This window comes from Phymastichus coffea, unplaced genomic scaffold (assembly GCF_024137745.1).
Source record: "Phymastichus coffea isolate CEN01 unplaced genomic scaffold, Cenicafe_Pcof_1.1 PCOF00025, whole genome shotgun sequence".
Lineage (NCBI taxonomy): Eukaryota > Metazoa > Arthropoda > Insecta > Hymenoptera > Eulophidae > Phymastichus > Phymastichus coffea.
Window position 1 is genome coordinate 3,923,537 of NW_026706836.1, and position 25,980 is coordinate 3,949,516.

General features: G+C 33.2%; 1 protein-coding gene across 3 annotated transcripts in view; it reads left to right on the forward strand.

Moving 5' to 3' along the window:
- LOC131675566 (troponin C-like) overlaps nt 1-25,980 on the forward strand; it is a 667,249-nt gene that overhangs the window by 617,036 nt on the left and 24,233 nt on the right. For all 3 annotated transcript variants that reach the window (XM_058954585.1, XM_058954584.1, XM_058954586.1), the window contains exon 4: nt 13,993-14,244. In XM_058954585.1, coding sequence (XP_058810568.1) covers nt 13,993-14,244 — 252 coding nt within the window. The remainder of the gene's footprint in view (nt 1-13,992; nt 14,245-25,980) is intronic.

Consider the following 25,980-nt stretch of genomic DNA (forward strand, 5'->3'; position numbering starts at 1 on the left):
TTTCAGGTTAAACGATATACCTTTATATGCTAATGCTTCTTTGAGAAAGCTTTCAATATCTTCTATTTCGTAGCTACCAGTCGGTAAAGTGATAGCTTCTTGACCTTCAATGTAAAACTTATTATAAGCAACGTCAATGTTTGGTATTGAATTAAATGTTAATAGCTCAACTAGACCAAGAACGTATTTTTTGTTTGGTATCAATTCGATCGGTGGAAAATAATATGTTTCGAGTACGGATGATGTTCCCGAGAGACTCAATATTAGTGTATTCTCCATGACAGATTCATGTCAAGTGATAGTCATTCTTTGAATGAGTATTTTATATACTAGTCGTCTTTTCTATAGTTTGTTTAAAAGAAATTTGAGACAAAGATGGCCGCAATTATATGAATTAAAATCTTGATATCTAATATAATTATACATGATTCTTTTAACTTTGAGATAAAGCAATAGATCTATAGGCGGTTGTAGATTACCAAAACTATCAAAATACATAACCTCATCATCTTTCTTTTTGTATGCCACCCAATAAGTACCTGGTTCATGTTTATCATCTAAATTTACAATAGCTGTCTCTTTATATCGCGATCTATCGACTGGCAGAGCATTACGCATGAAAACACCTCGAAAATTTGAAATTTTTAGTATTTTAGCATATTTTCTTATATCATGATCTGTCAGTGCTCGATTAAGTAAAGTTACTTTGAGCTTTTGCTTTAAACCTTTTCCACTTTAATATGGTTTCAGATGAAGACGATAACCTTTACGATATGGTTTCAAATAATGTCCTTTACCAATAGCAATAGCTTCCATAGTTTTATTATGTTTATGAGCTTCTTTCAATTAATTTTGAGCAGACTTAGCACTGTTAACGGCTTTTGCTATTGAAGCAGCTCCTCCAGCTAGAGCTCCAGTGGCGCTTAAAGCAGCAAATAATGGAATTAAAAAAGGAAGCGCTCCACCAACTTTACTGGGAATAAGTAAAATACGCGGTATATTTATTTTACTTCTACCGCCTGCCTTTTTCACAGCTTCTTTGGCTCCTTTTATAGCCGAACGAATAACTACAAGAGCTCGATTGTTAGGCACACTACTTGTCGAGACCGTCTTAATAATTTTATTCAATGTAACTGACGGCTTTTTGATTTTTCTACATTTCTTTCATGCTTGGCGATTTTTAAATGCTCTACCTCGTTTCTTACTACCTTTCTTCATATCAACACCCATACCAAGCTTACTTTTAACTTTCATAGCTCAAGCCGCCGTCGCCACTTCCCTCTCTTTCAGTCTCCCCTCTCTCATGATTCTTCATCTAAAACCATTCTCCCACTCTGTAGACTCGGGTATCCATTGTTTCTCCCTCTCCATTACTAGCCATCAGCGCCATCTAGGAACTGTCGAAGGAGTAGAATTCTTTCGCTAGTGCTGCCCTCTAGAATGATTTTCTTCAATTCTGGATCTTTTCATATTACTATTTTGTTCTATCACTTCGTCTTCTTCTCTATACCTCTTTCTTCGTAGCTGTTCAACTCTTTCTTTCATTTCAGCAATTTCGAGAGTTTTATAATGCCCCCATGGAAGTGTGTCCGGATTATTATCAAAAATACAACTTTTGTCATCATGAGGGCTTAGTGCCGTCTTTTCCTCTCTCTCTGTTATTACTTGATATAATTTAGATCGAATATTACATTGAGTACGTTTAATAATTTCCATTTCGTTTAAACATTTTCGATAATCTTAGATAGTTATTGTATTTTTTACTGTATGTTTTTTCACTCCTTTTGCCTTTTTCAAGGGATCCTTATTTATTATTTCGATACTGTATAGTTTACTTCGTAACTCAATGTACTCCCTCATAATAGCAGCATTGCACTCATCCTTCATAACACCAAGAACTTTTTTGTTAGCTAGAGGCATTCCAAATTGATTATCAGCAGGATAATCCGATGTGTCAAATTTATCAATGTCTACTTTCATGATCTCATACGAGTACATATCGACATCTTGAATTTCATAAATGAGGCTGTCAGTATCAGTATAAAGTAATTTACATTTTTCACCAATTCGTTGCTTCATGTAACCATAATGAAATTCATAGACTAATGTTTTTGAAAGACCTAATACACATAGACCGATGTATATAGGTTTTTTAATACTGATAGTTGTCCAGGATAATTGAATAGTAGCTAAATTTTCATGAAAGATGGAACTACTATGGAAATTTGGTTGGGCAATTCGAGCTTCAGCGCCATATCTACCACCCCATTGATTGATCAGTTTGACATCTTTTCGTTTTCTTTCGTCTTCCATCGTTTTTCCATATACTGCATTAATCATAAGCTTGTAAAATAATTTTTCAAACTCATTTTTAGCTTGCTTTCCTTTTTCAGTATTTAAATTAAAATATGGTTTCAGCCATTGTTTTTGTTTGAATTCTAGCGCTCTATATATCTTTTTGAGTTTTAGTCCATATTTGAGAGCTTGTTTTAACGCTCTATAATGAATAACGTATCGTTCTTTATCATAAAGCGTTGTCAAAAGTTTTTTCTGTTTTGATCCGGGTAGTTTAGTATGTTCAGGAAAAAGAGGTAGGTCTTTATGATCTTCATGCAGCTCTTGTGGATACTCTAGATCTACTTCTAAAATATAGCCTACGTCGCTATCATCAGAGATATTGAAAAAATTTTACATATCCACATTTGAAACCCATTTGAAGCCCTCAAATGGTAGTGATTGAGTCATAGCCCAACCATAAAGGTTGTTTACGTCATAATACATTAAAAATTTGTTTGGCTCATCCTTATTGAATTCTTCACCCATATATTTATTGTTTGCTTTTGAAAATCTATTGCAACATTGACTAATACCTCCACGAATATCTTTGTGAATGAATAAAACCATATCTATATCTGTTAATAGATCAAGCTTCATATTTGTACATTTTAACATTGCGTCCCATGTTAATCCAGGGGTAGTGTAATAATGAGTAGGATCGAGATCATATGCATTCTTACAGGTTGATCGAAAATTTTCAAAAATATCAGCTAGTAAAAGTACATCAATTTTCAGATAGAGATCAGAATACATTCCTAAATCCTAATTTCTTCCAAATACTACCGAAAATATTCCATACGTTTTGGGCATGTTTATATTCTTCAGTAGGAATATTACTATCTGTCAATTAACTATGAAATTTTTCAATAGATGGTAACTCTGTCTTAGTTAGTCTATTGAAATTTTGGATGTACTCATATGGGAAAACTCCTTTTCTTTTGACTAAATTAATCTGTTCTAAAGTGTAATTATCTTTCTGAAATTCTCTATGTACAATATCTAGCTGAGGTAAATAATATGCTAATTTATCTAGAGATGTAGGCATAAATCGAAAGGAATCAATGAAACGAAAGCTAATTCGACTGTTTGCAACTTCTTTTGTGAAGGATATATATCGCTCCTTGTTTTCAGCGAGAACAGAGATCTTTCCTTCAAATTCTGAGTTGGTAGCAATTTCTGTTATAATAAAATGTGAGTCATAGCCTGTAAAGTTATGAAATACGACTGGTATGAAAGCAATATTTTTATAATTTAAATTGCAATGATTGTGAGCTGCACCTCTAAATTTTCCTGTTAAATGACAATAATCTCGAACTCGTTTTTGGTTATCTTGAAAATATCGGTTGCAAATATCACATCTTCTTGCCGTTTTGAATGCTTGTTCATTAATAAATGATAAATCCATTTTTATTGCATTATTACATATCTTTTCTAACTCAATCACTAGGGACTTCAATTGCTTTATAAACCATAATGCTGGTGATTCGTCTTCATTTAATTTTTTTCTATATGACTTATATATCGACTTTCTGTCATCATAACGGCATTTTACATTTAATCCAATGCTATAGGCTTCATGTTCTTGGAAACTATGTCTCTTAACATTAAGATTTCTAGTCGGATCTTCTATAGGTTTTAACAGCGTATATAATAAATGGAACTTCCTCTTTATACTTAAAATTTTTAAATTCTAAAGTAGCATCGTCAGGTAAATTAATCCGACACTTATTTATTTTGGAACAGTCAACTTCATGAGATTTCAAATTTTCCTCGTTAGTAAAATAATGAAGGCAACGTTCGCAAAGATAAATTTTTTCAGTATGTTGAGTAACTTATCTACGAAGGAGAGCAGATAAAGTTTTGATCCATACGTAGTGAGTTTCTAATTTGAATTTTTCATCATCTATTGATATTCGTGGTCTATTAGTATCATTTTCATCAATATATTCGTTTTGTATTAAGAGTAAGTTCATATGTTTAGTTTGTTTTAATTTCGTTATATAGCACGGTGAGACTTCATATTTCGATCCATATTTTTTTAGTATATATAAATTTACACTTATATTATTCAACTTTTCAAATTTAGGTATACTTTTTATTTTTACAGGAAAGCATATACCATCAAAATTCAGTTCATTCTCATAGGGCTTGTACTTAATTACTCTGTTTGGATTTCTTTTAACTAGATGAAGGCATGAAAGTATAGCCCATTTAAAATATTCATTGTCTTCATTTTTAACATTAACACAGGCTCTTTTATTATCTGTGGTTGACGGTAATGGTATATATGAGCATGGTTTAAATGGATTATACTTATTTATATTAATAGTGAGACCAACAATAGTTTTTAACGACCAGTCTGAGTCTCTTTCTTGAAATTCTTCGATTTGTTTAAGTATAATATCTTTAACGCTATGTTGAAACCATCTATCAAGATCAGTAGTCTTATAAATGCAAACATTTTCTGTATTGAAATACTTTATTTGAATATCTTCTTCTTGATTTTTATTTATGATAAATTGTGATGCCATTTCTGTATTTATTTTTAAGTTATTATGGATAGCAAGAAATTGAGGTATTTTAATTTGTAAAAGTTTATTTACGGCAACTAGAAATGTTTTTATATCTAAATGATGTTGATTAACTATACAGACTGTACTATTTCGATTTTCAAAGGCTGAATGAATTGGTCTCCAAACAACTCCATCTCCTGGAATTTCATCCTGAATAGCTGTTAATGGATGTATACTTCCACCAAGTTTTATAGTTTTACTTAAATTGACTTCAATAGAATTCAAATTACAAGCACAAGTTTGATACAGTTGTCGAATTGCTCTACTTAAATCAGATCGTTTCATAAATTCATTAATTGAAACTATAGCATTAATTTTTAGATTTCTCCATCTAATACAATCGTCTATATCTAAATCGTCCTAATGATTATAAGCTTTTCACAAATTTTTAATCGTTTCTTCAAAATAGGCGATAGAAGTCATGTTGTTAGTTATCTAGTTTTTATTGTCTTCAGAGTCACTTGTCTATAGTTGTATAAAGGATTATTATGATGAAAGGATGGAAAAGGTAGTGAACAGCTCTAAAATGAACTTATTCTTAGTTGATAATTAATATTGATTTATTAAACAAATCAATAAGGATTCAACTAACTACTGAGGAAATACTTGCAAATGGAGTAAGGTAAGGCTTAGCTCGCAGGCTGTATCGAGAGACTGCGCTCTTTTGCTAGGCCAAAGCGGTTTTAAAGGTTAAGTGAGGGCGCTGCCAGCAAACTGAGGGCGCTGCTTATAAAGTGAATGCGCTGTATGCAGTATATGGAAGGAATAGCTCAAACGAAAGAGTGGGGGTGAAGCGACTGTAGCACCATCTAACTTATTAATTTAGTATTAAAGGGTTTATATATAGATCTTCAGAATAAAAATATAGTCATTATTGCTTTGAGATACGATTCAGCTCTCATATCATAGAGAATAATTGGATTTATACTCTAAGATGGACTATATTTTAGATATTCAAGGCTTTCAGAGTCCTAATAATATTTTTATTTGTAAGGAGTTTTCCTATTTACCAGTATGTTCTAATACTTCACCTACAGTACTACTTTTTAAACCGCCATATCATTGGCTCAAACTGCCTATTGAATATCAAAGTGTTAATAAGTGGTTGGAATTACATCATCATGGTATTTATTTTTATTATCGTTAATTAACATTGATTTTATTTGAAATATTTAATATAATCAATTTTATAGGTATATTATGGAGAAATGGTATTTTACCATATAATTTTTTTAATTATACTATTCGTAGTTATTTACATAATTGTAGAAATATTTATGTGAAAGGATTACAAAAGAAGCAATTGCTCAAAAAAATTATTCCTGAAATGTTGGATAAGGTGTTTTAATAAAACTGGCAAACACAATAGTTATGTATTAAACTCAAAGATATTTATTTATAAACTAAAATCAAAGGAGAGGTTTTTTTTTGTACTCGAGGCAACGTACTTCTCAAGTTGCTGGAAGCGGAATGCCGCGCTCAGCTAAAAAGGCTCATAGAGAGGCACAGCAGATGTCGCTGAGTGCATGCGCACGCACACAAGCAAATCAACACTCCCTCCCTTGTGAGCGTATGCATGACTCGAAAGCATGAGTCAATCACTTTTGCTCACTGGTACCTGTTTCTGCAAATCAATTCAAACAAAAAATTGCATACACAATTTATATATTAAGTATATTATCTCTAAGTATTCTGTATAAGTCAAAAGGAAGAGGCTTTGTAAATATGTCTGCTAAGTTTTTCTTTGAGGATACCCATATTAATTTAACTTTTCCCTCAGTAACACATTGCTTAATATAATCTCCATGCACTTTAGATAATTTATTTTGAACTCCTGTTTTCTCTCTATTCTCTAAATTAATAACGATATCATCAATTTGATCTTCGAAGTTCTTTAGTTTATGATTACCTTCTTTTTATGTCCAGCTAATAGAGGATTTGTTATCACATCTAATAATTATAGGATACATTGTTTTTCCTAATATATCTCTAAGTGCTTCATCTAAAGAAATCATTTCCTGACAAGCTTCGCTCATCGCATAGTATTCTGCATGACAAGTCGAAAGATTTACTACACTTTGTTTGTGGCTCCTCCACATAACAGAATCTCCAAATAAGCGAGCAATCATTCCACTTGTTGAGAATGAGTCTAAATTGTCTCACGTCTGTAAATATTTCCAAGTTTTCGACATTGCCTCTATACGTTAAACCCAGATTAGAAGTTCCTCTAAGATACCTTAAGACTCTTTTAACATCTATCCAATCTTCAACGGTAGGATTAGATTGTTTTCTGGCTAGTAAATTCACAGCAAATGAAATGTCAGGTCTTGTGACATTTGCAAGATACATTAAACAGCCAATTGCTTCTCTATAAGGAAATTCCTGTTTTCTAGATTTTTCCGGTTTCTCTAAATTTTTGTTATTTCTGGTTTTAACTTGTCTGGTTATAATAGGAGTATTTTGTGGTTTACTTTCATTCATATCGAATCTCTCTAAAATCTTTTCTATATATTTATTTTAACTTAGTGATATTTCTTTGATTTTTCTATCTCTAGTTATTTGAATACTTAAGTATTCTTTGGGTTCTCCTAATTCTTTCATTTTGAATACTAAACTTAAGTGATTTTTAATTGCATTTATTTTCTCTAAATCATTACCTGCTAATAATATATCGTCTACATATAAGATCAATAGTACCATATTACCATTTTTCCTGTAGGTAAACAGACAGGGTTCATTAATATCCCTTTGTAAACCTAATTTTTCTACCTCTACTGTAAACCTTTGATTCCATTTCTTAGGGCTTATTTTTAGACCGTATATTGCTTTATGCAGTTTACAAACTTAATTTACTTTCGATTGTTTATCTACTTTCACTCCATCAGGTATTTCAATATATAATTCTTCATCTAGTTCACCGTTTAGAAAAGCGGTTTTCACGTCTAATTGATAAACTTCGAGATCTAATTTATTAATTATAGCAAACGCAGCTCGAATTATAGCTAGTCTCGACACAGGTGCATAAGTTTCTCTAAGTTCATATTCATTAGTGTCTTTAAATCCTCTAACTACTAGTATAGCTTTAAAAGTTATTTTTCCATCCGAATCTACTTTTCTTTTAAGTACCCACTGCTATCTATAATATTAGCTCTATTTCCTTTTAAAGTTACCGTAGATCTATTTACTATACTCCAGACATTGTTTTCGCGCATCGACTCTAATTCATCGTCTATTGCCTTCAACCAGCTTAATTTATCCTCAGTTTCCATTGCCTCTCTATAATTAGTTGGATCTGAATTTAAGTTGGCCATTAAACAAAAATCTTTTTCGTCTTCTCCTAACACTTCAATTTCGTTACATTAGGTCAAGAACGCGAAACTATTATCTACCAAGTTAGCCTTTCCTTCAGCCATCGCTTTATAATCTCGTTTTATTTTACTAACGCGCTTAGGTTGTACTCTAGATTGGCTCTCTGTTTCTTTATTATTTTCTGATTTTCTTTTACTAATTTTGATTTTCTTTGTATTATTTTCAGTAGGCTCTAATTCGGTTAATTTATCTAATTTTTCAGAACTATCTGTATCGAATACATCTATAGTTGTCTCTAGTGTATCATTCTGGTATTCTTCGGAAGTAGAACTCGAATATTTATTATATTCTTTAGTTATTTCGTCATTTTTATCAATGTTTTTGTAAGTTAGCTTTTCTCTAAATTTAACATGTTTGGTTAGAATTAATTTTCTAGATTGTGGATGCCATAAGACATATCCATTACTCGTTTGTCCCACTAAAATTGCCTTTATAGCCTTTTCTGATAATTTGGTTTCTGACAATGGTTTCTTGGCATATGCTATGAATCCAAAGCGTCTAATTTTCTCTAGCTGGCTTTTTTTATTAGGGGATATCATATTTAGAGGTGTTTTAAAGTCTATGGACGAGTTTGGGGTTTTATTGTACACATCTACGGATACTTCCAAAGCTATGTTCCATAACGATTTAGGTAAACCCGAATCTATCATAAGAGGTCTTAATTTTTCTAGTATGGTTCTGTTGAAAAGTTCAGCAGTACCATTATGAGGTGGTGTGTACGGATTCGAAAAGTTCGACTCTAGTTTCATGACCTCTCGAAATTTACCTCCTGTGAATTCTCTAGCATTATCAGCTCTTATATAGCAAGCTCTATGATTCTTTCCAATAAGATTTCTCATGGTATTTAAATAATTTTCTAAGCATTCTCTTGCTTCAGATTTGTTTACTATGGCATACGTTTTGGGAAATTTTGAGAAATCATCTACGAAAACTATTATATTTCTCTTTCGACCAGGATGTGTAATTGTTTTAAATAGACCTATTATATCGGAGTGAGTTAGTTGAAGTGGATGATCAGCTCTGGTTCTTATTTCTTTAAAAGGCTGTTTACTCATTTTGGATATTATGCATACTTCACAGTTTTTAATATTCTCATTAAATTTCACATTGCTAAGTTCTTTATTTATCTTTTGTAGTTTTAACAGATAATCATAGGAAGGATATCCTAGTCGAACATGCCATAACATCCCTTCATCTAACTCTTCTGAGTATCTTTTCTCTAATTCGAATGATGTAAATAAATCATCCATCGGTTTATCGTTTTTCAGGTCGTCTAATGTATAATTCTCAAAATCTCTATATTGACTGAACTTAGGTATTAATTCGCTCGACTCTGGCTCCCTCCCAATTTCTAAATTCATAAATTCTTTATCTTTTTCTATTTTCACGTCTGACCGTTGATTGGTGAGGTCGTCTAGAGTAATCATTCGCGTTGTACAGACGTATTTACTGTACGTTTGGTTATCTGGATTCTCAGTTTTATTTGTAACTTCTAATTCAATCAGCCAATTTGGTTTTGCATAATAACCGGTTAAGAATATAGAACCATCGTTTTTATCAAAGATTTTTAAGGTTTTGTCATCTAAGTAAATACCGAAGCCGGCATCTGCAAATTTCCTAAGTTACATTAAATTTTCAGATATGTTTGAGGCAGCTATAACGTTGGTTAATCTAATGATGTGGTCTTTGTTATTTAAATCTTTTATATATAGATCGCCTCTACCGTCTATCTCTATATCGGCCGACCTATTTTTATTTGCGCTTCTAATACAAGTTCCTGAACTTCTTTTAAAATTTTGTAGGACGAATGCATTGTTGGTAATATGCTCTGTCGCTCCAGAGTCTAATAGAAAGGTTATTTTATTACATTGATTATTAATTGTGCTCTTACCTTCAGTTTGAGCGACTGCTGCATTTACCAACTTCTTTTTGTTTTTGTCTCCGCTGGGATAGAAATATCTACTTGCTCCCCGGTTTCCCACTCAATCCCTATTCTGCCCTCTAAAATTAATGTTATTGCCTCTACTTTTTTTATTGATTTCTCTATTAAAGTTTCCTCTAGAACCTCTATGTGACCCTCTTCCTTTTAATCCTTTATTATTTATATTTTTATCACCAATATCATACCCGTTCCCTCTAGATCCACTTGCTTGGTTCTGGCGCGGACACGTCCTGCCCGTGTGGTGGACGAAGTCTCTGCAAACGTAGCAGAACCACAGCCCGAACTGGACCAGTGGGCAAGTGTCAGAGATGTGATCCACATTATGTTTATCACATCTAAAACACTTGTTGGTCCCACCGGAACCAGCACCGACCGACCCAGTTCTTGCCACGCTTGCAGACACTCCTGAAGCTCCGCTTGCGTTGGTTCCTCTAATGTCAGCCTCTAACTGTCGAACAAAGTTTTTCATTTCCTCTAAGGTCATTCCTCTATTTTTGCTATTTTTAGTCATAATCTCCATTTCTCTAATTCGTGGGTATGTATCCTTTACGGCCTTCATAAAGACGGACGTTTTCTCAGCATCAGTGAGAGGAATAGCTGTATCACATAACTCATATTCTCTTATGATTGAGTCAAACCTATCTAGGAACACAGAAATTTTGTCTTTCTTATTTATTTTGATACTGTACAGCTCTTCCCTCACTTTTGCGTCGTCCGTGTTAGCCTCTATTCTTCGATGCTCTCTAATTTTTGTAATTATTTCTATAGGATCATTTATATTTAGGATTAATTTGTGATAGTTTTCATCTAAATGGTTAATGATAATATCTCTAACTAATCTATTTCTTTTATCTAACTTGTCTATATCAAAAATTCTTTTGGCTCTAACATTAGGGTCTATCATATCTAATAACTCTTTTGCGAATAATTCTGAGTTCAACCGGTCCAACCATACGTTGATATTAGCCTTAGAAGTTAGGGTATAATCCCTCTTGAACGACGCTTTTGATGTAGAGCTTGTACTTTCCAGCGTTTTAGCTAGAGCACCAAAAGTCTGATGTAGCTGATTGCTAATGTCAGTCGTAAGGCTGTTCCGACCGTTCTCAGGATTCGCACTTTCTATGTTGGTTCTATTAGCTCTAATTGGGTTTTCTGTTATTCTGGTATTCTCTAGATTTTGGGTGTTTTCTTCTAAAATTCTATTGATGGAGAACGGGGGTCTCTAACATTTTGTAACGGTGAAGAGGATATAACGCTCGAAATTATGTTGGTATCTCTATTGTTTGATCCTACCTCTAGTCTTCTAATGTCTAGCCTCTTAGACTCTAGCGAGGCCTCCATTATAGCTCTGGCATCTTTTAGAGCTTCAGTGATCTGAGGCCAGGCCCTAGCCTGAACCTCAGCCACTCTCTCGACGGTCGCCAGGATTTTATCGTTCCTGGCTTCCCTCACATCGTCTCTGGGGGCGCTTGAAGCTCTCAGGGTTAGTCGGTGTGGGACGATCAGGCGATGATTTCGCCTACTCCTACTCTCAGTAGCAGGCTGAGCGGTGGCGATGGGCATCATAAACTCAGGGGCTTGCTCATCTGACGCTGCTCCGGGTACTGACTAGGCGACACTAGATGTTGTTGTGTCGCCGTCTATTCTTGATGGTGCTATAAGATAGTTTTTCAACTAAACATTCGGAATTTTCTCTATTTGATTTCTAATTACGGATCCGCACTCTATTTCTCTAAGACTGTCTTATAGTTTATCTAATCTCAAAAAGTACAACTTTTATTAAATTTATGTACCTGTTTCGTCAGTACTCTCGACGCTATGACCGCTGTTCTGGTCGGCGTCGTTCAGTGTCTCCATGTCCTCTACAACCTCCTCGTTGTTATTGATCATCTACAATAATATTACCAAATGTTTCGTCTTTAAATGAGCTGTAGTGTGGTTTCTTTCTAATATCTGTCAGATACATCCGACAGGTATATTCCGAGAACCGACATTCAACTATCAGATCGGCCGATACTACTCCCGTGATCCCTCCTCTTCAGATAACCATACGTAGTGCAAATTACTTGGGAGGGTGATCGCTCACGTTCGCAATAGCAGACCGATCCTTTAACTGATTATCAAAGTCATTAGAGATGTTGACTATACTTAGTGCAACAATCTCGACTTTTGCAGGAGAGGAGATTCTATATATACATTTGTCAACATTCTGTTTATGCTCTAAATAATTAAATCTATTTACTCAATTTCAATCTCTAAATATTCCTAATTATATGTGTATTAATTTGCTGAAATTTAATTAAATTTACACATTTTAAATATATGCATGTATATATATAAATATATATATAAGTATAATTGTTATATGTAATTATTGTATTCATATATTATTCAAATTATTTAAAGTAATGTTCTTATTTTTGTGATGCGCATGCTCTAACGCGCAGGCATTCCCATACCGGGTCACTGCCTTGTGTCTGTTAAGTCACTCTATGCGTACAGACTTTAGGTTGTGTCACTTTACCGTTGTGAACACACCTTAGCAGCGCGCGCTCTCTAATTTTTACGTTCTCTCTCCCTCTCTCTATCAATTTCGCGCGCACTCTATCTCTCTCTCTCTCTGGCGCGTGCGCGGAGTAGTTCCTTTATCGCGCGTTTTCTTGTCGGCACATGTTTAGCCGGGTGTCATGGCGTCGAACACTTCATTCAAATGTTGCCCATGGCACCGACACTTATTTTAATTATAACTCGCGAATCACGACGTGTCACTCACCGAACACCCATTATGCTCACTTCTCTAATCCTGACTAACTGAATCATGACTCTATCTACTTCACCTAGTCGGCATCATCACCACAAACGAGCTAGGTCGTACTACAAAAAAGAGGTTTCCTTCTGGCGAGAAACTGAAAAATGGCCAAGAAAAATAGAAGCCAGCATGTTTCTCTGTGATGCACTTCCGAATTTTCGGTCGGTCTCTCTCTCATATTTGCGCTCGTTATTTTCCGTTGCAGTTACTCCTCATTACATGTGCGTACCTTGACGGATATTTATTCGTTGCATAGTATCAATTATGAAAAAAGGAATTTCTATTACTAAAATTTCTATTTGAAACCATATCTATACGCTTATTTGCCTCCACATAAATGTTTATCACCTGACTTTATATTAGCCAACGAGATCACGAATAAAATGCTACACCATGCCATCCATCACATTTTTATAAAGGGATAAAACTGATAAATGATAAATTACATTACGATTAAGAACGTTGAATTAAAGATTTTTTTGTTGTATTTGCTTGTTAAAATCAATCAGATTAGTACTGAAATGAAAATACAAATAAAAACTTCTCGACTTTTTTTCCATTTGGGTCACTCAGATCACAAATTATATGCTTCAACGTGGCTTCCATCACATTTTTGTAAGGAAATCAACCCGTATATATATCATATTCATTTTCAATATCATATAAATTTTTAGTCAAATGATTACTTTAAGTAATATATTTTATTGTATAGAAAACCTATTTTTGTCATAATCTAAATCACAATAGTAGAATGATGATTTAGATTACAAAAAATATTTTTTACTTTATAGCAGTATGATGTACAACGACTTATTTTTTCTATAATGAAAGATAAACTTTCAAGGGAAAGATTATGAATTTGAGAGACTCATATACAATAATAACTTGTTTTCAGAAATATAGTATAGATATAAAAGTTTCATAATTTTTGAATTACAAATAACTTAAAGTTTTCAATTAAGGATCAGGGCAGCTGGAATTTGAAGAATTCTGTACGCTTGCAGCTAGATTTCTGGTAGAAGAAGATACTGAAGCAATGCAACAAGAGCTTAGAGAAGCTTTCCGTTTATATGATAAGGAAGGAAATGGATACATAACAACGGATGTATTCCGTGACATTTTACATGAACTTGATGACAAATTGTCACCGGATGAACTTGACTTAATGATCGAAGAAATAGATGCCGATGGATCCGGAACACTGGATTTTGATGGTTAGTTATAAGTCATACTAAATTTCAATTTTCTATAATAAAGTTATAGCTGAAACAAACTGTCGCACGCTAAAATTAAAAAATTTGAAAAATAAAATATGTTCTCATAGTAGGCTTAGACGATAGATTACGTACTGATGAATGTATAAGTATCTTCCAGATCTTCGTACATATTTTAATACAGTGTTTAAACTTTTTCAAACGAATGTTAGTTTGGAAAGGAAATTTATCGTATTTTGAGCAAACCTGTTATATAGATGTGTTTGTTGTAATCAAGATTCCGCCTGATTTACCCCATGTACATACATACACACATACGCACACACATATACACACATATATACACTTCCAGTCACGTATTTTTACCCACCTCGGGCAAAATTGTTGGAAATTGGAAATTGTCCATCTTTAATGTAAATTAACATACAGATCCAAGTGGAAGTACATTTGAAGAGCTGACAAATGGCGTAAATCATGAATACAATCAAATGTTTTCTCTATTTTCTTCAAACGATAATTCAAGGCTGAAAATTTTTTTAATTCTTGTTTATCTCTGATCTCCGTTATAAATCCTCATATTGGCGATCTATGAGCTGCTTTATCGACCGATGTATATCGACCTGCTTGACGGGCATCGTTTGCGACCGACTGTGTACCGACGTGCAGACCCCATGGGCCCCGCCAGCAATTACCGAGTCTTGTATCGACGTGCAGATCCCATGCCCCCCGCCGGCAGTTACCGACTCTTGTATTATTGACGTGCATGCCCCCGTCCCCATGCCCCATGCCCCATGCCCCATGCCCCTTGTTCCATGCCAAAATAAAAATGTTTGCTTTATGCTAATTGATTGTGATTGAGTAGAAAGTGTAGGTCTGTGTAATTATAAAAGTTTTTTTATTATCAACTTTTGGGGTTAGGTTTATTAAATAAACAGAGATATAATTTACATGACAAAAAAATCTATTTATTATCATAAATTATAAACAACTAAACAATTATTGAGGTTGAGCGTGATGATTATATGCTTACACATATTATACATGTACATGATTATTTGTTTTTTTCTTTCCGTTGTCAAACTGTTGATTTGCAGAAGACGAGAGTACTTCACGTTTGGATAGCGGTCCATATTATTTGAATGTTTGGTACTGAATGATCTGATGATGCTCAAACTGCGCTACTTATAATAGCTGACAACTGCATTTGTCATAAATTCGAAAGAGTAAGAAGGATAGTTACGTTCAAATTTTTCCATCATAATCATCAGAGGTTCTTGTACTTTTTCTTCAAACCATTTCTGATAGGTTTGAGTTGAGTAAAGAGAAATAGTTTCCACTTTGAACAGCTTGACTTTTATTTTTTTTTGGAGATTGATTGCTAGTTTGTTCTTCATACACAGCTGTAAAAACAATGTCTACTTCCCTTAGAAATGCCTTTTTGACCAAATTAAATACCGTGGCTTGAACACATTTAGCCACATATTTGAAAAAAACCTTGTTTATTGAATAACGAATATTCGTCAATGTTTGTGTAGCTAACCTACTTTGAATAGCACTTGGAATATCATCTAGTTTAAAATCATTAATATAACCATTTCCATGACCAATCATCTTCTGGTAATCTTTCATATACCAAAGAGCTTTCAACAAGGCTATGGAGTATTCAATTTTTCTGCAATCTTTCTCCGAATATTCATAATAATAAGCATCTGTTATCAATTCTACACCTTCGTCATAGTAATACTCTAAGGAATCCATCTCTTTTTGAATCGTAGGGTCTGTACCATCAAACATAGAAATAATATGTGCATTTAAGCTGGCTAATACCTTAGCTTGAATAAAATCAATAAATTGTGCCATGATTGAGCTGGTGCTGCTACAGAAGGCGAACGAGCCGTGGTGCAGATACAAAAAGTGAATGAGGTGTGGTTCATGAGCCAAGCTTCTTTATACAAGCTGCAAGCACATCATGGTGGGGCTAACTGACTTTGCTTTAACTTGTTAATGTCTGAATATACCCCTAGAAATTTCATATCAAGTTCCTCTAGATGAATATCGATCAATAAACTCATTTCTTTTAATTCAGCTTTTAACTTTAATATAGTATCTTTAATATTTTTTAGTTCGACTAACAGATTCTCATGTAAATTTTTCAAGTTTAATTCGTCAGCTCTATCAAGTTTGCGTCCAAACACATCAATGCTCATCGTTGAAATGAATGAAAAAGACTGAAGTATTTATTCGACTTGGGTTTTATTTATGCAATATTCTGTTACATTGATAAAACTTTATGGTTTTACAAATTCAAGTAAATATCCGCTAAGATATCTCAATCCAAGTGCTTTTTTTCTCAAGTTCTTCAATTAGAGTTACGTATTCAGAAAAAGTATACATAGCTATTATACGAGTTATACAAGTTTGGTTACATGACCACTTATAGGATTATACTTAACTATATGATCGTGTAAAATCAAACAATATACAGCTGTTTCCGCGGGCACATCATTTTTGGTTTCAAACTCAAGACGTACATCGACAGCAACTTGTTTCAAAGATTCATTTTGCTTTGAACAATCTATCACTATTAACGGTGCATGTGTGATAAATTGTTTTCGATCTAAAAGTGGATTAAACATACAGTCTCTATTGTAATAGTTCAATTGGAATTGAGCATACATATCATATAAGAGAGAGTATTGATTGTTACTTATATCAAGATTCAAATTTCTATATGGATATTGCTGAGAATTCAGAAAAAGATTAACATTGGTTACATTACAATGATCAAATCTGCTAGAATTTTTAGTTTTATCAGACTTGCGTTTTGTTTGAAAACCTATTACAATATATCTTGGTTTTTCCAATTGATTGGATGTTTTTACAGTCCAAAGATGTTTTGATGTTTGTGGTAATGCTGGATACTCATAAAGTTCCCACGACCAAAAACTCATAGAAATAGGTGCATCTTTCTGAATGAAATTGAACAACTGTATTTTACGCCTATCGGACATAATTACATACGGCATTAACCATTCAATTCTTGTGAGTTCTATTTTAAGAGGTTCATATGTATCAACATTATCAATTTTGACAGTATCTTGCATGACTGCGTTTAAATTATCTCTTGATCGAGTAAGAATAAGTTCATGCTTTACATTCACAACAATTTTGTGATAGTCTTCAGCAAATCCTAAAATTATTGAAAGAGGTATTGACACATCAAAGTTACCATTGTTGTCAGTTATCTTCTTAGTTTCTTCAATATCAAGCCAGCCAGCATTCTCCAGAAATCAACTTTGATTTTGATTCAATGAAACCACACGTTTCATCGTACTTGTTAGTCCAACATTTTTACATTTGTCTATCTCAATGGCATTAATTTCATATCGGATATCTTCGAATAGGTAACATATAGCATTATTGACGAACTTTGTTTCAGTAACAATACCATCTTGTTTTCTTATTTTTCCAACGATATGCAGAGAACTTTTTGATGGTAAAAGACATAAATCTTGATGTTGTATCAATATGCAAATTTCATCGCTATTATTGAATATTTGTGAATTATAAGGTTGATATGCATGAACTTCATAGTGAGCTATGGATTCATCAAAAATGACAGATGCTTGCACACCAAGTATTTCTTCCATCTTTGAGATGACAACAACACACAAATATACAAGTTAGTTTTTCAAATTTTTCACGTTTCTTCTTCTTTTTATTGCGGCGCTTCCGACGACGCTCAGACCGAGATTTTTCAGGAACTGAATGTTGCGACGTGTTAGATTTTTGGCTATCCGTCGATGACTGACTTTCTGAGCGCATGATGGAGTTGTTATGTAGCCGTTGCCTACTTTATGATTATAAACTATTCCCATCATAAAACTCTTTTTATGTGTAAACGGATTGTGATTGTTTCACCACGAAAGTTTATTAAATTTCCATCTTGATCAATTAGACGTAGCTGTAAATGATCGATAACTTTGATAGTTACAGGAAAATATATGATCTGTTTAGGAACTTCAATGATTTTATATCCTGGTGGTACAGCTGGAAAGAATTCGTGACTGATATGTCTCTTATTTTGATTGACATATGCTCCAGATGTTATGTTACATTCGACGCGTAGCGCGTTCACTTTGAGAATGGCAACAGGCATGTCAGAGACATTATTTATATCTACGGGCAACAACCGTTTGGTGAAACCTAACAAACGTCCAATAGAGGTATTTTATTGAAAATCGATTGGTTCATTACAAGTTATTTCACTGCATAAAGTATTGTTGTTGGGCTTTATTTCAAGTTTTATCCCTGTTGACTTCAAGTAACCTTTTAAATATTTATCTATGTCACCAGTTTCATAACTGACTATTGGTAGTTCAATTTCAATGTCACCAACTCTGAACTTATTGTGTCCAACATCAACATTTGGTATCGAATTGAATGTAAGTAATTCTACCAAACCAAGAACATAAATTTTATCTCTATCCAGTTCTATCGGTGGAAAATAATATGTTTCTAGAATAGATGATTTACCAGACAAACTGAGAGTTAATGATTCAACCATGCTGAGTGATCATTCAAAACTGAATTATTTATTCACAATTCTCAGTATTTATACAAATGGTAATTGTCATGATGTTCTAGCAAATCACATAAAAATTTCAAACATAAATGACCACAAGTATAAGTATTATAATTTTGATATTTTTTATAATTGTATTTGATTTGATCAACTTTGAAATATTTCATAAGATCTAGAGGTGGTCTTAAATCACCAAAACTATCAAAGTAATAAACATTTTTGCCACTTTTTCGATATGCTACCCAATGCGTACCAGGTCCTAAACTATCATCAAGATTTACAACAGCACTCGTTGAATCGTGGACGCGTTGGCAGAGAGTTCCTCGTAAAAACACCGCGAAAGTTCGCAATTTGCAATTCGCGAGCATATTTCTTTATATCACATTCTGTTAGAGGACGATGAGGTAGTTTTACTTCAAGTTTTTTTTTTAGTCTTCTTGACTTTACTTGTTATATTGAAGGCTACAGCAAAACATTGTTTATATGGTCTCAAATACAGACCTTTACCAATAGCTAAAGCTTCAACATGTTGATTGTGTCTCTTCTGTTCTTCTAATTGTTTTTTGGCAGAACTCGCTCGGTTAACAGCCTGAGCTACCCCCGCTGCACCGCCTGCTAAAGATCCAAGAGCGCTGAGACCTGCGAAAACCGGAATGAGTGCAGGTAGAAAACCTCCTACTTTTGGGATAGAAAGTATTCGTGGTAAATTTATATTTTTCTTTCCACCAACACTTTTGATATTTTTACGTGCTGCGTTTAAAGCACTTTTAATAACAATTTTTGAGTCATTACTAGGAGTTATGGATTTCTTTGTCATACTGATTAATCTTTTCATACTTAAAGTCTTTCTCTTCTTGGAACGTTTTTTCAAAATCTTCTTCCTTTTCTTGAGATGCTTCTTGCCGAGCCCCATTCCAAAGGTTGATTTTGCTTTCATGATATTTGTAACAGCGTATGCTGCAGCTTTTTCACCTAAAGTAGCGTCAGAACTACGTATACGTTGCCAAGCTTTATTAGCTAATACTTTGTCTGCAGCGTTTCGTGCTTGAATATCTTTATTTTTAAAATAGGCAATGTCGTGATCTTTACATGCAGCGTCTAAAGGATTAATGCCAGGGTCTCCGCGAACCAATCGTTTATATAGCTTTGTTTCAGGTCCACAATACTGATAACCAGGTATATAAACTTCAAAGGGTAAGTTATTTATCAAGTTGTTCACTAGCCCTCTACCTGTTTTCCACTTCTTTTTTCTCTCATGGACGAGCATTGTTTGAGCGTTTGATAATGAATGCACAAAATTTATATATATAAACTCTTTTATAGTAAAATTTATCAGTTTTAATTCAGAGTTTGATGTACAATGGATATCAAGGAGCAGTCTCTGAAGCTTCCTGTGATAAATTTTGACTCTTTGACAGAAAAAAATTAAAAGAAATCGAAAAAGCTTGGAGATCTATTGCCAGAGACCATACGTGCAGTATGTCGTAGTGCGTCTAATTGTGGAAAGACAAATGCACTTCTATCTCTTTTAACCCATCCCAATGGTTTGAAGTTTGAAAATATTTATATATATTCTAAGTCGCTGAACCAACCGAAATATAAATTTCTTGAGCAACTTCTTGAACCCATCAAAGGTGTTGAATACTTACCTTTCAGCGAGCATGATCTTGTTGTATCGCCAGAGGAAACACGACCAAACTCTATCATGATTTTTGATGATATTGCATGTGAGAAACAAGATAATGTGAAAGTATTTTACTGTATGGGAAGATATAGAAACGTTGATTTTTTTTACTCGTGTCAGTCATATGCTCAAGTACCTAAACACCTAGTGAGAGACAACGTGAATTTTTTAATAGTTTTTCGACAAGATGATATGAATTTAAGACACATCTATAATAATCATGTAAATACTGATATGTCATATCAAAGTTTCAAAGATATTTGTTCTTCATGTTGGAAAGAAGATTATAGCTTTCTTGTGATAGACAAAGATCGAAAAATAGATGCTGGTAGATTTAGAAAAGGTTTTGATAAGTTTATTATAAATGCAAATAACTCAACATAAAACTGGTAGTGATCAAATGGATTGCAAGTAGACAACATGATTGATTTAAATCAACAGATTGATGATCTTCGTCAGGTGGAAAAAGCTCGTGAAGCAATACAACAGAAATATAATTTATTGAAGTCAGACAGATTAGAAACTGAAAAATTTGTTAAAGAAACTTTCAAGCCTGTGATTGAACCACTTGAAAAGTTGGTTGATGGAACAAAACTTACTCAGCAGAAAAAATCGAAAAATAAAAAACTGTTGCAACTTAAAAAAGAAGATAAAGAAGATGACGATGAAAAAGTTAACTATGATGTAGAACAATTGTTTGAAAAGGAAAAAAAACCTTTATAAAAGTTATCAGATAAAGGTGGTGGATTGGATGAAGCATCGAATGCTTATGAACTTCAGGAAAATGATGATATTGTTGAATTTCACACACCTGAAAGTGATTCCCTTAACAAGTATTCATCAATGTTGCAAAGGAATCAAGTAACATCATTGGATACGATCTCTGGAGTACGTAAATGGAAAGATGGTTCTTATATGATAGGTGATAGACCATTGAATTTTGAAGGTGATTAAATTGTCATAGGCAGAGATACTTATGAAAAAAGTCCTGAATTAATTGAACTATTGTTCAAGAAAAAACCTGATACTTCCATTATAACTGAAGATGAATTAGATACCTATGGTCGTATTATAAAGAAAACGAATGCATATAAAAAGTATCATAAACTTGAAGAGGATATACGTTATCAAACAAGTGATAAATTCAGAGATATTATTTCTAAGTTGATTGAAGAGACACCAGTTAACTCATCATCTGGCCGAGGAATTTCTTTGAAGTCACCGTACAAAATTGCACGACTTGATAATCATACTGATTATGTATATTGGGATGATCCCAATGAGCTTGCAGAACGTCTTAGATTATTAATTGCTGAAACATCAGCTGGTAATCAAAATCATGTGAATGAAATTCAGTCTACAATCGAAGAATTGAGAGAGGCTGAAATAATATATTAGTAGTATTAGTTAGCTTTCAAACTCATTATCGTTATGAGCATTGATCTTTTTGGACGTCTGAAGAAAAATGGAGAACAAACGTAAAACAGTCGTCGGGGAGCTTTATAAGCCAGCTCGTCGTAATTATCTACGTAGATCATTTGACATTCGTGATATTGATGAGACATGGCAAATCTATCTTGTTGAAATGATACCATATGAACGAGAGAATAAAAGTTATAAGTACATCTTGTGTGCTATTGACAGCTTTTCTAAGTATGCTTGGTGTGTTGCAGTCAAACAAAAAACTGGAAAAGATGTTGCAAAGGCTATGGAATCTATATTTGTGAAAGGACGAGTGCCAAAGAAGATATGTCTTGACAGAGGTCGTGAATTTTATAATAAAGATTTCAAAAGTTTAATGACCAAACATAATATCCATATATACTCTACATACAGTAAATTAAAAGCGTCGATTTGTGAACGATTTAATAAAACTCTAAAAAATAAGATGTGGAAAATGTCTCGCTAAATGGTAATTATAAGTGGTTGGATATACTACCTTATCTAGTTTCACAATACAATAATTCTAAACATCGAACAATTGGAATGATGCCCAGTGAAGTGACTGCAGCCAAAGTACCAGATATATTGAATCGATTGTCTTTGAAAAAACATCGACCTCTAACAAAACGTGCAAAATTCAAAGTTGGTGATAAAGTACGAGTCAGCAAAAGTAAGCAGATTTTTGAGAAAGGTTATACACCCAATTGGTCAACAGAAATTTTCATAATTGATAGAGTTATGAAAACAGTTCCATTCACCTACCGTTTGAAAGATTATCAAGATAAACCTATTGCTGGCGGATTTTATGAAGAAGAATTACTCAGGACAAAATATCCAGATATTTATTTGATAGAAAAAGTTGTAAAAATCTCATAATAGTTATGTTCATAAAGATGATATGTGAATAGTTAATGAATAAAATATTATAAAATATATATGTCATGTTTCTTTATTTCAAATTCCTTACATTTCTCTAATATTATTTATGTAATGATTTCACTCAAACGATGAATTCTCATTTTAAAATGTTCTCTATCACAAACCATCCGCATCCATTCTCCTTGTCGAGCAGTTCGATGTGCATATGCCCACGTAACCATCTGATGTATTTGAATTTTTTCTTGAAAACGTACAGACTTGTATGGTTTTTCTCTGAAATTAAATAACACTGATTGAGTCTAATTATATATCTGTTCTATGTTTTAAAAATATAAATATACAACTTACTCAATTTTGTAATGTCCATGTGATAATGTATCAGTACTGTTAGGAATTAGATGTCTGTTATCATCATAAGGACTCAGTGCAATCTTTCTCTGTCGAATAGTTTCAACATTGTGCAATTTAGACCTGATCATACATTGCTCTCTTTTATGAATACTTAAATTTTGCAAACAGTCCAAATAATGATCAAAGTCAATAGTTTTCTTAACAACAGAAGCCTTCACACCTTTGACTTTTTTTGAAGCATCAACACCATTTACACGAGTATAGTACATTTTACTCCTCAAGCCAATAAATTCTGTTAGTATATTTCCATTACATTCATCCTTCATTAATCCAACAACCTTCTTATAGACTCTTGGCATATTGAATAGGTTTATAGTACGATAGTCAGAAGTGTCAAAATAATTGATGTTAGCTTTCATATCATCATAAAAATTCAGACACTTTACCAAGTGTATAAAACTATCAGTATCCATATAGAGGAGCTTACAATTTTTTCCATACATCTTTTTCATATAATCATAGTGAAAGCTGTACATTAAAATTAATTTTTAATTAATTAAAATTTTGTATACGTCTAATACTGTAAGACCAATATACTCGTAAATGGGTTTATTCAAGTATACTTGAATTTTACGCAACTGAACCGCTGTCAAGTTTTCATCAAAAATTGATCTACTGTGTAAGTTAGGTTTTGAAACAAAAGCTTCCACACCATACCGTCCATCCCACTTCGTTAAAAGTTTGACATCAACATGTTTGCGAACGTTTTCCATAGTTTTACCATATATACTATTATTCATGAGTTTAAAAAGATTTTTTTGAAACTCATTTTGAGCTTTCGCTCTCATTGAACTGTTCAAGTCGATGTATGATTTTAGCCACGCCGATTGCTCAAATTTCAATACTCTATGAATTTTTACAAGCTCGAGTTCATGTTTATCAGTTTGCTTGAGAGCTCGATAATATATCACATAATTTTTCTTATTCATGAGAGTAGCACATAATTTTTCATGCTTGGAACCAGGTAGTTTTATGTGCTCTGGGCAGAATGGCAAGTCATTATGCTCATCATGAATTGATGGCGGATAATCTAAATCAACTTCCAAAATATAACCGGTTTGAGCGTCATCAGCAACTTGTAAAAAGTCGATGTTGACAAAATTTTCTTCCCATTCAATATTATCTCGTGGCAAATATTGCGTCATTGCATAACCATATAAATTATTAGCATCTAAGTAAGAAAGATATTCCTTTTCCCTGCTACTATCAAATTTTTCTTCCATATATCTGTTGTTAGCTGCGCCATATCGACCTGAGCACTGACTCAAACCACCTCGAATACCTGATTCTATGAACAAATGTATATCTATATCTGTCAAAAGTCTTAATGATACCTTTGTAAACTTGAGCATTGCATCTCAGGAAAAGCCTGGAGTTGTGTAATAAAGAGGCGGATCAAGATCATACGCTGATAGACACAGCTCGCGAAATTGTTCAAAAACTTCTGTGAGTAATAGAATGTCAATTTTCATGTACAAATCACAATATTCATCCAAAGTTTTTATGTTGAATGCATTCCAAACTATGATTGCATGATCATAGTCAGCATCTGATATTTCCGAATCATTAAGACTACTGAAAAATTCATTTTTTTCCGGTAATCGATCTTTTTCGAGTTTTTCCCAGCTATCGATATATTCATACGGAAGTACTCCTTTACGTGTCAACAAATTGATTTTTTCTTCATCATGATCATGAAATTCAGAGTTCACAATTTTATAATCATTCAAATAAGAAGCTAGTTTGTCAAGCGATGAAGCCATAATCTTAAATGAATCAATAATACGTAGTTTGATTCCGGTATCTGCGACAGTCTTTGTGAATGCAATATACTTCTCTTTTATTAACGGTAAAATATCAATATGTTCAGAAAAGTGATTAGATGTATCACGTATGATAAAATGAGCGTCATAACCACTGAGATTATGAAAAACTAAAGGCACTACATGAGAATCTCGATAGTTCAGATTACAAATTTGATGAGCTGCACCTCGATATTTTTTTGTCAAGTGACAATGATCGCGTACTTTCGTTGAGAAATTCATTAGTTTTTCACAGATATGACATATATTTGACGTTTGGAATTCATCAAGTTCCTGCGGTGTTAGTTCATCCATAGGTTTCGGATGATTGTATATGTTTTTGATGTAATAAGCTATATTTTTTAACTCTTCTGCAAACCATTTTGATGGCTTTGGTCCGCGATAAGATTTATATCTTGATAAACTGTCATCAAAGCTACATTTTAAGTAATAGCCTACACTAAACATTTCATGATGTTGAGTTGTGGCAGTATTTTTATCAATGTCTTGCTGGTTAACATTTGTTTTCTTCAATAAACATTCATAATCTCCATAGATAATAAGTGGTGATTTTAATTTGAATTCATAGTTTTTGAATTCAATCACATCTTGACCTTTTTTGGCATCTGTACTCTACACTTATTTATTTCTTGACACTTCGTATCATGTGCAACAAGTTTCTCTGCAGTATTAAAATAATTCAAACATCGATCACAAATATTTTTTTTATTTTTACTACGTGACAAACTACTTCCTACTAATTTTGCAAGGTCTGCTATGTACACATAGTGATAATTATTTGATATTATTTCATCATCATCACAAACACTTTGATCAATTAGTAAAAGGTTCACATGGTTTGATTTTTTATTTTCTGTATAATAAAGGGGAACAATTCTTTTGCCCTCTAAACCAAACACATTGACTGATAT